At 37.7% G+C, this 14,917-nt stretch overlaps 1 protein-coding gene across 3 annotated transcripts in view; it reads right to left on the reverse strand.

Annotated features, from left to right (window-relative positions):
- The window catches only part of LOC311424347 (uncharacterized protein), a 252,395-nt gene that overhangs the window by 30,963 nt on the left and 206,515 nt on the right, over positions 1-14,917 (reverse strand). For 2 of the 3 annotated variants that reach the window (XM_084499419.1, XM_084499420.1), the window contains one exon: positions 4,494-4,586. In XM_084499419.1, the coding sequence (XP_084355545.1) occupies positions 4,494-4,586 (93 nt within the window). Of the gene's footprint in view, positions 1-4,493; positions 4,587-14,603; positions 14,634-14,917 lie in introns of all 3 variants that reach the window. The other variant, XM_084499421.1, reaches the window with a different exon arrangement.

The following is a 14,917-nucleotide window of genomic DNA, read 5'->3' on the forward strand; positions in this document are numbered from 1 at the left end:
TTATCTCAGATCAGGTTTTACGGTATATTGCTTTCTTTAGCAGATAAAACAGGCCTGTATATGTCTCAAAGAATGCTTAATTACTCTTGTCAAATATGTACACGTTGGGTTTGCTGCATTCAGATTAGGTGTGCAGTCTGTTTTGAACAACTTTTTATCTCTCCCTCTTATATTTTCTCCTTGGGAGGTAATTGTTCCACGGACCATGAATAGCCTAGAAAAATGTATTTAGAAAACTATCTGAAGTACCAAATAGCCTGCTTGCTTGGTCATTATGATACACAGAGCTCTGTGTGATCTGATTGGTATGTTTAGCAAAAAGCACTATAGAGATTTAAAGAGCAGGTAGACTTAGTGCATTCTTTCTTTCGACATCCAAAAGCACCTCTTCACATTTACCCTTCAATATCTGAGGCTTTGGTTGCAGCCTACTATCTCGCACACTACACTCTCCAAAAATCTGTACTTTTAATGGAGCTGCAAAGTACAAAATTGATCTGCACTACCGAACATTACAGTAAGTGTAGAAATACAAAATAAACCCTTATAAAAATCAACTTTTGCTGTTAAAATGTAACCACCACCCCACTTCCATTGGTTTAAAATCAGATTAAATCAGTTTAAATCTTGTTTCTTGCCAAAAAATCATCAAGTTCAAACTATATATGATGAAAACCATAAGCTAGTTACACAGTTTATTAGCAATTAAGAAATAACACTTTAAATCAGGGCTCCATTGGGAATGTACAGTCAAATTATATGACAAAGGTAGGAGAAGAAAATATATTCGTGTAGTCATTCTAGAGAGTTGCCAGTTCTGTTGGAGGAGAGGAAAGGGATGGTGACATCCTGCTAGCTATGCATGCAGGACAGGAACCTAAACCATGCAACTTCCACTTCTAAGGAACAATCATATAAATAGGGGTTCAATTTTATTCAAAAGACCAAAAAAACTCAGCAAACTGTAGGCACTCAGTCATTCACAAGTTAGTTTACTCTGTCTGAGAACTCAGCTGACAAAGCTGACTGCGTTTTCCCTACCTTCTACACAAAGCCAGTTAAACTGACTTTTGATACACACCTCTACTTATAAATTTTTCTATTTTCCCTATTATTTTTAGAAAAATCACTTTAAATGATTTCAGATCATGAAGCAGAAGAAGGTGTCAGTATGGTATCCCAGGCACCATGTCACATAATTCTCCTAACTCCCAGTTAGTTCCTCTAAACAGCAGTTCAGGCTGTACTTGTCTTTTGCAAAAAGCATGAATTCAAACCAGTACAAGAATCTCCCTTTCAAAACAAAAACAAAACAAACAAACAAACAAACCCACTATAGTACATCTATAAATCTAGATATTTCAAACACATAAAAAATTGTGATATTTTTCTCTTACCTTCCCCTTAGCTTTCAAATAAAAGCTAAAACTATTCTACTTTCATTGACTTTATTCAAGATATCCATTATTCATTGACCTCCATAAATTAATTTTAAGCAATTTAGATATTGTCCCAATTACTACATCACTAACAAACTTAAATACAAACAGAGAACACCGTTTGATAACATCATTCTCACTCAAGTCAAGGCGAAGAGCCTAAAAAGAAAATCTCAGTCTGAACCTCTTTGTTTTTTAGTTTTTCACTCTGAAAAGGATAATAGAACTTCCCTAACTCAAAGGGGTGTTGTCAGAGTAAGTACATTAAAAAATTAAGAGTTGCTTGGATAGTACAGTAATGGAGGACAATACCTAAGATAGTGCTCCATTTATTCAAAGCCACAGAAAAAGAGCACAGCTTCAGAAATACTGCAATAGGCATCTAAAACGCTTAAATACTCTTAAATCATTCTAAATATACATTACCAAGAAAGAACAGGTTTGTGGCCAAGTGTAAAGCTTTGTTCATAAGCGGGAAAAATGGCACTTATCAACCCTCCTTTTTTATTCTCCCACTTTTACCCGTGTTATTTTCCACTTTACACTGTAGTAGAAGTCAATAGTATAACTCAAAGCTTTGTAGATATATGTTTTTTCAGTAAAGAAGGTTTTTTTTTTTTTTTGCATAATTCTTACAAAAATCAGACTTAGCTTTACTGAATGTCTACATGTTGCCCATTTCTCTTTGTAGAGCAAGGGTTAAAAAAAAAAAAAAAACACAGACCACAAAACATTTCCTATTATAAATCTTATCACAAAAAGAAGAGCAAACCAAATTGCAGCAGGAAACACAAGGAGACCAGTATAGCAGAGAAATGCTTGAAAGGTCCAATATTTATCCAATATATTTTTATGTACTGCACATGTATTAAATACAAGGACAAAAAGAATTACAGTGTGAATATTTCAAGATTCAGAAAAGTTTTAAACACTCATACTCTGATTTAAATGGAACTAGTTCTGAAATAAGATACTGAATAACATCAGTAAAGTTAGCTCAGAAGTCTTAAATAAAAACATTTGCAGAAGTGTTGTTGGACAGTGGCCTAATTCCTCTTCCATTGAAAAAATAATGATCTCTCTGCTCTTCTGTTCTTCCCTGACCTTCTAGCAATGCTGCACATTCAATCAGATATTTGATGAGATGACAGCAAATGATTCACCTCCACCCTTTACCACCATCCCCTCTCCCCAAAAATCAACCCTGTAGCTTTGAAACCAAGAGGAAAGCTGCTTAGCAGACCATAATTTGAAAGCATTTGACCTGCTTCTTGCAATCACATAGCAAGATACGTTTTATCCTGTAAGGCACCCAAAATGGTGTTCTCAGCATTATTCTCCATGCACACAGAGCTGTTAGAAACAATATATAAACAAAAACACATCTCTTTTTAAAACCGTTTTCCAAACCACCTCTTCTTTAAAATCCTTTTCCAAGAACCCAGTGAAGTGCCTCAGCTCACCAGAGCTTCTCTGAATTTTTTTCAAACCAAACTGTTAGCAGTGTTTGTAGCTGACACATGTATCTAGAGAGCAAAGCAAATGTACCAACAGAATCACAGAGCCACATCAGAAACAACTGTTGCATGCGTGCATACATTTACTGCACTAATGATGTTTGACATTAGTGCCATCCCAACAGTCCAATTGCCAAGACTCAAAGCAAAGTTTCAAGACTGGCTATCTCTACGGCTTTCATTTAGAGACTTGGCTCAAGCGAAGATTGTTCCTGTGTTAGCAAGGGAAGAATTGTTTTTTGACAGCTAGTGTATAAATATTCCTAGCTTAAAGGCACCTCTTTGAAGTTCATAATCTCTTCTCTCCTCCGTGCTCTTTTTCAAGCAAAGAACACGTGTGTAAATGCTTTATCATGGTGACTCTCTTGGCATTGTCTTTGATACTGTCTTGGTGTGTGTTGTAAAGATAATAAAAATTCAAGCTGCTGGGAACCAGAACAAGTCCCCACAAGCATTTTCCACCTCTCTTCTGTTTATACCATCAGCTTTTTGCAAAGGATTTGCACGGAGCATTCTTAGTGCTGCGGTTTCTATTAACTTTATAGCACTGGGTATTTCTTCCCTAGCATTCCCATTGAGAAATAGTTTGTAGTATTAGAGTAGCAGTGTTCTCCCTTCCATTTTCCACCCTTCTTTAAATCCTTAATGCTGTTTACTATGCAAATGGTCTTAATATTTGTGATAGGCCCAGTTGTAGAGTAGGGCATAAGAACAACAGTGAAAACTTGATCTGTTACATTCCAGTCATCAAGGCTGTGTTAGAAGGTTGGGATACTTGTAGTAGGGAAGTCACGCTTGCACCTCATCTCATTTACCACATTTGCATGATATTAAATGGAATTATAGGTGTAATTATACATTATGTCAAAAATAACTGTAGCTACGCAGAACTACCTCTGCTCCCACTCATTTTTCCTTGTGCACGAGATAGGCATTAAAAAGTCAGCATGACTGCAAATAAATAGCTTACTTACTCAAAATGATCAATTATAGTAATAATTATTAACTGGCCAATTTTAATAATAAATCATTAACTATGATCATCACTGCCCAGAAATTAATATTGCAGGAACATCCTGTACGTCAACATAAGATACACTTGTCAACTATTAACTCTCACATCACAAGCTGTTAATAGAACGCAAATCAAACAAAAATTCCATTCCAAAGAGTTCACTGGTTCAAAGACCTCACCCAACGTTCAAAGCAGAGTTTCTGCCTGCAACTGACTATTTTAAGCAGTAACAAAGGCATGATAGAACTTACCTGCACGTAACTTTCAAAAAGCAAGCCTTGAAAAGTTCAGACTTCTGCTCATTTCTTCCTTTGTAAGGAAGACGACAGCATTTCACTCTGTAATTACTGTATGTAGTAGGGTGTGTACATGTATAAATTTTGTTGATAGATTATTACTTCAATTAGTTCACTGGATGATTTTCTGTAATTACAATAGTTTGTCACTAGGTTGTTTTCTCTAATTTGTCTCCTCAATTACATAAATTAAATTGATTTACAGAAGTGTGTTTATACAACTTACCTTCGAAGCAGAATTTGCAAAAGGAGCTCTCTGCATGTTCTTCAGCTCTTTGACCACACTGTACACTTTCCATTGAGGAGCATCCCTGTCAATCTGCAGGAGATGGACAGAAAAATACTGAGGACAATGTAATGCAAATACTACTTATGCCAAGCTGTTTTTCCTTCAAGGCCTGGCACTTTGCCTAGCCCATATTTTGGAACATATGGATCCTCCTTAAATTTTTGTTGTTGTTGTTTTTGTTTTCTTTCTTTTTTTTTAAAAAAAAAAAAAAAAAGAGCAATTATCAGTTTTGTCTAGTGGCAAAAAGAACGCAGTGAGGTAAAGATATTTGTGTTTCATTTTAAGCTCTATCATGAACTTGTCAGGAGTCCCTGGGGAGTTCTTTTAGCCTTTTGGCATCTCAGTTAACTCAAGTGCAACATTATTAATTCAGCTATCTAATTACACATTTACTTTCACCAGGGGACCACAGAGTCTCTCTCAGATTGTTGTTATTATTATCAATATTTCCAAACACCAGAGGTCACAGTAATGCTGTTAGTCTGCTAAAGACCATCAGTTTATAATGCTTCACTGTGTAGGTAGTCTAAACCACAAGGCATTGCTACATCCATATGTCAGCATCCCATGCCAACTTCACGCTAATAAAAATGACTAGACAAGTCAGGAGATAACCAAGATCTCAGCGTTACCACTGAAATTCATCAAGACATAATTGTTTACTTAAGACCTAAATCAAAAACATTTCTCTTAGTTTCAAACCCATAGAATATTACCCCAAAAGTAAGCCCAAGAGAAGCCCTTACAATTGTCCCAATTTCCCCACATAATGCCCTATTTCCATATCATACAACATAATACTGCACATTACGCCATTATTAAAATAATAGTAGCATATTCATATTAAGACTCTCAAGAAATTCCTTAGGTTCATATAAAACAGAATTCTGTTCTTCACAAATATGACTTGTCCGGCTGAAATGAAGTAGGAACCTAGGATTCCAAGACAAACAAACAAAAGGAAACAAAACTAACTTCTTTCAAGTTTAACCAGTACCATACAAAGAAGTGTGACTCAAAACTAATTTAGAATGGTTTTCTGTCAAATGTAAGGTCAATCCCGTTAGCAGTAGCATTAATAACTTGCATAGGGCTATGCAAGTTATCTTGCTGCTACAAATGCCAAAAGAAAATGAAAAAGAATTTGCACAGAACTTATTTTGTAAAAGAGGATGCTCTTCTCAGTTGCAGCAGCATAACTTAGCAATCTCTCGCTTCAGTGAGACTGAACCTAGACAAACATAGTTATGCAGGCAAAAGTAAAACAAAATGAAGAAAAACCTTAAAACCTCAACCTTTTGACTCAATATATTCCACCTTTTGTCTCATCAGGTTACTTAATAACTTTGTTAATAGCATAAAGAAAATTTTAATTGATTTGGTGAGTACCTTCAAACTGAAATACTACCACCTCAGGAACAGAGTCATCAAAAACCCATAACCTCCAAGATGTTGATTCAATTTTATTATGCTCAACATGTACTACCTGCCTAGAAGAGCTCGCTAATTGTCATGTTGCCCACTTGCATGTCATTTGGATGCCTGCCCTAGGGCATAGGTGCTGAGCAGAAAGATTTTCGCTAAGGTGGGTGGAATATACAGCAACTGCTGGCTCATTAGCAGTCAGTCACATCCTGCAACACAAGATCACAAGTGTCATTGCCACGTGCTGCTTTACATTTTGGGGAATCCTTTTGACTTGGGTATCAGAAAGATGCAAGCAAGCTTTTTCTTTACTCTTTAGATTTGCTTTTCAAGCTTCAGGACAGACTTCTGGCTAACCAACTGCTGTCCTTCCTCCTGTAACCTGCCTAACCTCTTGGCTGTGATACATTCGTGCTGTATTTTCCCCTCTCACTATGTTGTAAAGAACAGGTCTGGATTTTTTCCTCCCCACAATTGTCTGTTTAAGTAGCATACCAATATTGCAAAAATCCCTTCCTGCCCAGCCACACACGTTCTTTACTCCAGTTACCGTCACAAAATTCCTTCTGTTTCTACAAGAAAGTTACAGCCATTTTATAATACTATGCTGGTCTACATCAGCTGCAATGAGAAAGGGCCAAATGTGTTAGTAAACTTCCATTCCTTTCAGTTACATCAGCAGGCTTGGCTCAACAAAACACATTTAGGGCTTCTGAAACACAAACATTTTGCTGTTTACAAGTATTTAGGTTCTTGATAGTACAGACAAATAAAATTATAAAGAGTTGAGTATCTTAACAACCTGCACATCCCTCTGAGACTTGCTTCAGAGCTTTTGAAAACTTTATCTTTGCACCTGCAAGCTATGAAATTTCACTTGAGTGTTTAGCACTGCATTTTTTCCATCTTTGACTCAAGGACTAGAGTCAGAGACATAACTGTCTTAAGCCAGGAAATTTCACTTAACTCAATTTCTTGTCCATCAGCATTAACTTTTAATTACTGATTTTTTTTGGTATGGAGAAAAATAACCAAAAATCAAAGGAGGACTTGGAGAAATTCCTCAGCTTCACACCAGACAGCTTTTCTCCCCTTCCACAGTCCCCTATCCCTGTCCCCATGTTACACTCGGTCCCTTTGCTGAGGCAAGCGTCCCACTCGAGGTTGGGGTCAGGGCCCTGCTCCGATTTTTTGCCACTCCTCATTTCCAACTCCCTCCACCCACTCTGGCTGGATCCCCCCCCAACCCACAGCACTTTCTGGGGTCCATTTCAGCATCCTCACATCCTTCCTCCCACCTTTCCCTACGTGCTTCACTCAGGTATCTCCACTTTTGCCACCTCCTTCTCTGCTCCAGCGTCTCCTTTAGAATCTCCTGCCCTATCCCAAACCTGTCTCCTCAGAGGTGCCCCAAGCTCCCATGACCAGCTGAAGTTTTAGCAGGCAGCAGCTCTGTTTTTGGCCCCACAGCCCCCCATGCTACCAAACCCCTGCCAATTACACCCCCAGCACAGGCTACAGAAAACTGAGGCTCTCATTTCAGGCTTTACAGAGCAGGCCAGGAAACAACACTTGCAGTTTTGCTGTCTCCTGTTCAGGTGCTGCCACCAACTGTTTCTCAGAGGTGGGAGCAAAACCAGACAAAGGCTGTGCAAGTCACAGCAGCTCCAGCACCTACATTTTGCTTAGAGCAGAGGGATTTACCTTCACCAAATACAAACCTGCTCAGCCAAGTTACCACAGCTGCCCTGTGAAGAGGCCCCTTTCACCAGCACCACAACCAGCTCCAGCTGAGGCCTTTCCAAGGTTTGACTCTGGTGATTTAACCATTTATTCCTTCTTCGGCTTTTTCACAGGTAAGGTACACACAGGCAGTAGATGCGAAATAATCGAGCAGTTGTAACCAGTGGATGCAAATGAAAAAAAAATACACACTTTTTTTTTCCCCAGTGAGACAAGAGGGGGTGACCTGCTGGGAGTTTGGCACATCAAAGCAATGGGTACACAGCAGAGGTGCTCTCGCTGGGTATTTGTAGAGCTTGGCAAAACATACATTGTTTCTTCTTCCCTTTCCAACTTATAAATGCTTTGGAAAACAGGGCATCCTAATTAGGGATTTGTTTGGAGACAGAGTTGCTTCTGAGCAGCACGCAGCACCTTGAAGCATCTAAATTATGGAGGCAAAAGTGTCAGCTTCTACTGGAGATGATAACTTTATTACAAAAGCCTCAGTGTGTTGTCTACTCACACTTTTCTGATGTTTGGGAAAACCTGCTTTGTTCATATAACCATAATAATAATAGAAAAGCAACAGGTGAAGATGCTTACAAGCCAACGCTGGCTCTCCAGACAACAACCTGCAGGCACCAAACAGTGACTTTAACAAAGACTGAGGCTGGTTTAGCTCAAAAACAAAACCTTTGGTCTGTTTTGATTAAAAAAAAAAAATAGGAAAATCAGATGTTGATTTAATAGGACTTAATGGTTTGAGTGTATTACTGGCCTAACTAGTACCAGCTGTGAGAGATGTGCTTCTTTCCCCATGTCTGTGATCCCAGGGCTGTCCAGTTTCTATTTGCATAAGCAAAATCTCTGCTGTGTTACTTGAATAGGCAGCTGTGCTCCCTGGATATCATCTGCATTCACTGAGACTGGCTCTGTCAGTAGGATTTCACAGTAGGTACTACCTAAGGTGCTGTGCATGTCCCTCAGAGAGCACAATCCCCTCAACTGCTGAGGAAACCTTTGCACACCACCTCCCTGGCTTGGGCATTTGTGCTCAGCATGGAGCTTAGCCAGGGTAACTCTCTCTCACACTTTCAAGTTTAAAGGATATTGGAAGAGACGAGCGTAACCGCAGCTTGGCTGCTGACTTGAGTGGCAGTTCCATAGCAGCTTAAGTGGATCCATTTTACCCAGCTAACCTGGCACCAAAAAAAAAAAAAGAAAAAGAAAAAGAAAAAGAAAAAAACCTTGACCCAACCACAAAACAGCAATTAGCTTTCTGCTAGCTTACTGATCTGTGATAGCTCTGTGCAGGGTAAGAGAAGCACAGGGGCTGGCATAAGTGAGGGGATGGGACTGCAGCACCCAGCAATTAGATTAGCACAACATTAAAGAGAGGCACACACTGCTACAGATCTGGAAGCTTAAAATAATGACGAAAGTTTATAATACCATACCCACTCTGGAAAAACTCTAGGATTCCCTCTCAGACACCATATATTCTTAATAATGAAGCACTTCAGGACAAGGATCATGTCTATGTGAGGAGAAGGTAGCAGTAGGATAAAGTGGAAGAAGATGAAATAGTGGAGTGAGACAGAAAAGATCGGGGTCCAGGTCTGTTTCCAGCTGTGGTATTTCAGACACTTCTATTCATGCAATTAGAAGGAAAAGACAAAATTCCTTCTCCTGCTATCTGTCAAATTGAGGTCCTGAAGTTATTCAGGACAAGAAGGGCTTTACATTGCCTGCCACAGCCAAACACTGTGTTGACTTTGGTGAAAACACATTCTTACTATATTAAAGAAAAAATATATATTTGCAATGAAGATGGAAAGAATTCTGATATACAGCGTAGGGAGAGAGGTGGCTGAATACAGTTTTGTATACCACAAGAAATCCAATTTGGAACCTAAAGCAGAGGAGAAAATGATAAAGGTAATATACTTGACAAAGTTTCACAGAAAGATACACTGGAGAAATCTATCCAGACCATTTATTCCTCTGTGAACAACTGGATAGACTCATTATAGATTCTGCTTTTGTTGCTCTATAGAAATGAAAATGCTAATTGGTTTACTTGAAGTTTAATTGAAAATTAATAGAATTTCACTAGAGATTTGCAGAATAGGACTAGAGTTAAAATGACATTTGATTAAAGTCATACTAAAAATCTACTCAAGGACATTTTGAAGACAGCAGCAGTAGCATTTCTTTTTAAAGCAGAAATAAATATTTATCGTCAGTAATAGCTGCAAAGAAAACCCACTATTTTTAAAGGCATATAGTAACATATAATGATACTTCAGCAAGCTCGACCCTTTCTCAGCACCTGCGCAACTCAAAGTGATAAAAGAATTTATTGCTTTCCCCAGTTACCCTTTATCCCTTGTTGTGTCTTCAGGGACGCTTGCAGCTGCCATGACTTTTTAATGTCAAAAGGGGTCCTACTATCTAGCTGCCGCTTCTGTAGGAAAGATCCTGCAGTCTGCTGCAATGAATGAATTCATGTGTTATCTTTCATCATAATTCATTAAGACCTACATATTTCTGGTCTTTCAGGCAGGACAGGGCTACTCAATCACTCAGTGCTTACGAATATAACCAACATTAAAAACTGAAGTACCTCAGCGTGAACATAATCAGCAACACATGGATTCATCATCATACAAAAGAATCAAATTGAATAGCTTAACAATCTTGGATGATTTGATGTTAGACACCAGGACTGTGACATGACAATTGCTGGCCAAATACCTTGTTCATACCTTGATCCAACCATCCCCCTTACTATGAATGTCACCCACTAAACCATGTCACTAAGCACCATGTCCAACCTTTCCTTGAACACCCCCAGGGATGCTGATGCCACCACCTCCCTGGGCAACCTGTTCCAATGCCAGACTACTCTTTTTGGGAAGAAATGTCACCTAATTTCCAACTAAACCTCCCCTGGTGCAACTTGAAGCCATTCCCTCTAGTCCTATCACTAGTTATCTGCGAGAAGAGGCCGACCTCCAGCTCCCCACAGCTTCCTTGCAGGGAGTTGCAGAGAGCAGTAAGGTCTCCCCTGAGCCTCCTCTTCTCCACAATAAATTACACGACAGCATTCTCAACTATTAGAAATCAAAAGAGATGTAACTGTAAATTGTGTCCTGTGCTACTGCTTTCCTCCAAAGAAATGAGGTCAGGCTGTAACTCTATCTAAAGGATTTCTCTCTTTCCACTGACTTAGATCTTCATAATGATTTGGAAAACTAATAAATATTGAAAACTGTCTTAAAATAACAGTGCAATTGGCCGGAGTTCAACAATGATATTTTCACTAAAAGCAGCTTTGAAGAAGAAAAAACTCTTGGCTATCTGTAGAAAAATATATTCTTGAATATCATCAAGTGGTGGAATGAAGTAAGTGTAAAATACTTTTGTGGAAATGAACTGAATCAACTGAATATTTATTTGATTGACTGAGATTCAATTTGTTTTAACATGATTATGGTACCTGTTCAGAGAGCATTTGATATTTACTTCAAACATCACTATTTCAATACTATCATGAAAAACAGGTCATCTAACTGTCACTTCCATGAACACACGTATGCATACTTACCAATTCTGCTTGACTTAATTGCTTTCCTTTCCAGTCATAAAGCTAAATCAGCACTAAAAGATAATATATATTGATCTGAACCACAGGGCCATCTATTCTTGATATTCTCAGTAGTAGGCTCCAGAGAAAATTAGGATTTTCTCTTAAGTTATCAGCTACAATAGGATTGCTGCAGAATTCCTACATCAGTTTTCCTAGGAGGTCAAAAGAAGGTAAGAGATTAAAGATTCATTGGAGTTTTAAAAGCGTACTGTAACTATACTGTTTCTGCTGATGATAAATCCAGATTTTTCTAATGAGACACATTTTTAAAAGAACCAAGATGAAATGTCCAAGATGTGACATTTACATAACTAACAACATTATTAACCTCCAGGTCAATAATGACTAAGAGCACAAACTAGAATTTCAACCACAGCAAGAATAGTTTTTATTTATAACCTCAATTTTAAACTTTGTGAAACATTAGCTTTTACTGCATACAAGTCTGCCAATGCTTATGACAACAAACAATTAATTTCAACTGATTAAAAAAAAAAAAGCCAACAAGATTTTTGCATATCAAGTATTCATAATGAGCATTAAGTGGTAAACAGTTGTGTCTAAAATCTGTGCTTCCAGTTTTCCACTCAACTACCTCTTGTGTATAACCTTTTTACTGCTAATAAAATAAAAATAAGTATACCTTGATTGCAATGTATAATAGAGACATATATCACCCAAGCTTTAAAGTTCATTTCCACTAAGACTCCTTTACTCCATTCAGCATTACAAAAAGTCAGTAAACATCTCTATAAGAATAATAGCCTTGATAAAATTTAAAAAAAAAAAAAAAAAAAGGTGGTGGTGGAGAAATCAGGTCTACACAATTTCTTTTTGACACAATTGAACTAAAGGATGATGCTGGTGAGCTTCATAACTCTAGGATCAAACAATGTAATTACATTATATAAGTCTTTTTCTTTACTTTCTCAATCAAGATTAGTTCAATGTGCAACAGGGCCTTGCCTATTTAATGATTTCCAGTCAGACTGCAAGGGCAATACCTACGGCATCTTCTCCTTCTAGCAAATTCTTTTCTGGTAGTACATTCCAAAAAAAAAAAAAAATAAATAGATTTCAGCAATAAAATTCCTATCTTGTGCCTAAACCATCAAGTCTTTTGGAGCATAAACACAGCTTGTCTTTCATGTTCTGATGTAGCACATTACAGAGGTAAAATACAACTGAAAAATAGCTCACTGATATCCTGGAGCATTTGAGAAATCTTAAATAATATACGATGAAGATACCACATACTTGTTAGGATTTACAGAATTGTATTCCTCATACCTTCAGCCCCTAGAAAGTTAGGGGATACCAGAATTTGAAATTGGTCTATCACTAGGAATTACTCTTAAATCACTATCTATATCAGGAAATAAATGTTACTATTTTTTCCATCACTAACACCTTCCTTTCTCCTAATATCTCTCTCCTCAGCAATTTTACCATCTAGAAATGATTTCCCAGAGAAAAAATGGATCAGAGGGGTGTGATAGCGCTAAAACAATTCTCAAGAGTTCCCAGATTAAAAATGTCTGGGCATAAATCACTGGGAAACTGCAACTATTTCTCTTTACACAAGAAAAAAGCTCAAAATTGGAGAGACTACAAACAGTGGTTGGCTGCACGCTTCTGCTGTGACTTTGCATTGTAAATAGGCACTTGAATTGTGATGAGTGACAGCTGTATAATAGAGCCTGTCCAGATCTTCACCAGGTTAAAATCCAAGAGTCCCTCATCACGTATTGAATGATAGCAGTAAAAGTCACCACATAATCTTTGTAAACAAAAGAAAAACCTTTGCTATTCCCCAAGTCCAGTAGGGGTAATGCCAACAACTGCCATCATATCCAAAGTAGAAGAGACTAAGCTCCAAGTAAAACTCCTTTACTATCATCAATTCAAGGAAGTAAAACATTTACACTGTTTGTGCTAAAAAACTAAGTCCTTAAGCCATTGTGGGAACCCCTAAATGCTCAGCAATAAACAAAGAGACCAGGAGAATTTCTGAAATATTCTTCATTAATTTCCCCTAAGTTGTTGCATCATTTTTGCTTCATTTTCAGACTTTTTTCCTGACTATCCTTCATTCAGCACAACAAGAAAATGAAGGTAATAACAGTCAACATAGAATCTGTTCTCTATCCCTCATTATTTCATGATATTCAAGCTGCCATCTTAATTTTTACAGCTCTTACTTAACTTCAGAACCTTTCTATTATTACTTCTTTTCCAAGCAGTTTTAGCTTTTTTTCCAGACCCTAAATTACTTTGTTTTGCTTGAAGTTGCTTATTTTCCTTAACTTTAATGGGAAAGCAGACTAATCCTTTCATTTCAAACTCATGTCATTATTAAAACTTATTTTGTTGTTGTACTGCATCTGCTGCAGAGTAAGATTTTAACCTTCTACTTAAGTTTTACAACTCACAGTTTAACCAATTGGATATACTTTGGAAATAACAAAATTGATCTTTGTTTCTCATTCACAGATAGGCTCACACGCATCATTGACTCCTAACTAGAGAGCAGTATAACTACCAAGCAACAAAGTCCTATTTAATTTTGTAGACCTAAGGGGAAGCTAAAACTGCAGATCTGTGCTGGACATTTTACGCAGTTATAAGCTCCATCATCAGAGTTCACAAATGAGGAGCATTTGTAATAATTAAAGCTGTCATACAGCCTGCACGACAAACCCCTCCTTTCAGTATCCAAGACACATCAGTGGAAGAAAAAGCCTAGTATAAATCCTGAATGAGCAACTGTGAATTTCGGCTGCAGTAACATTTAAACCAAAGAGCTTACGTTGGCATTGCACCTCGGGTTGTACTGAAGAATCAAAACATCAAAATGTGATGCAGAGACATCTATTGTAGAGATGCAGAGACTCAGGGCTGAAAAGAACTTGCAGCCTACACAAAGATGTTCATTGCCTTTGATTAGTACTAGAATCATTTTTCCAATTTAGGGAGCAATAGCTAGTTATTGTCAGTGCATACCTGACCTAAAACATTTTGATCTATTAATATTTTATGAATCCCGTCATTGGGAAGTTATCAACTTGCTACTGGTATGCATGATGTGTTTGACTTCGGTTGTCCCAGAAGGCAGGTACTGATCACTAGACTGCTAAGTAGGATAACATGAGTTGTACACGAATATTTGATCAAACATGAACAGTGTTAAACAGCTGTAAAGAAAGGAGGAAGAAATAGATAATACATCAGTCTCTGCTACTTACGTGATTAGGCTTCATTTCTTCACTAAGGCCCTGGGGGGGGGGGGAAGAAAAAGAAAAAAAAAGCTCATTTGGAACTGCTTAATAGTTGGAGAATAACTTAATAAAATCAGCGGTTTTGTTTTGTTTTTAAATAGACATTGTTTTCAACCACAGTAATCAAACACATGCGTATTAAACAGACAAGCAAAACAACAGGAGTGAGAGTAGTCACTTCCAGCAGGTTGATAACTTCGGAGTTTCACTTTGTATTTTGGTATACTTTTATAGATACCGCTTCCAGAGGAACACTGCCACATGAAAGAAGTCAAAAGCCA

Source organism: Aythya ferina, assembly GCF_964211825.1.
Source record: "Aythya ferina genome assembly, chromosome: 27".
Classification (NCBI taxonomy): domain Eukaryota; kingdom Metazoa; phylum Chordata; class Aves; order Anseriformes; family Anatidae; genus Aythya; species Aythya ferina.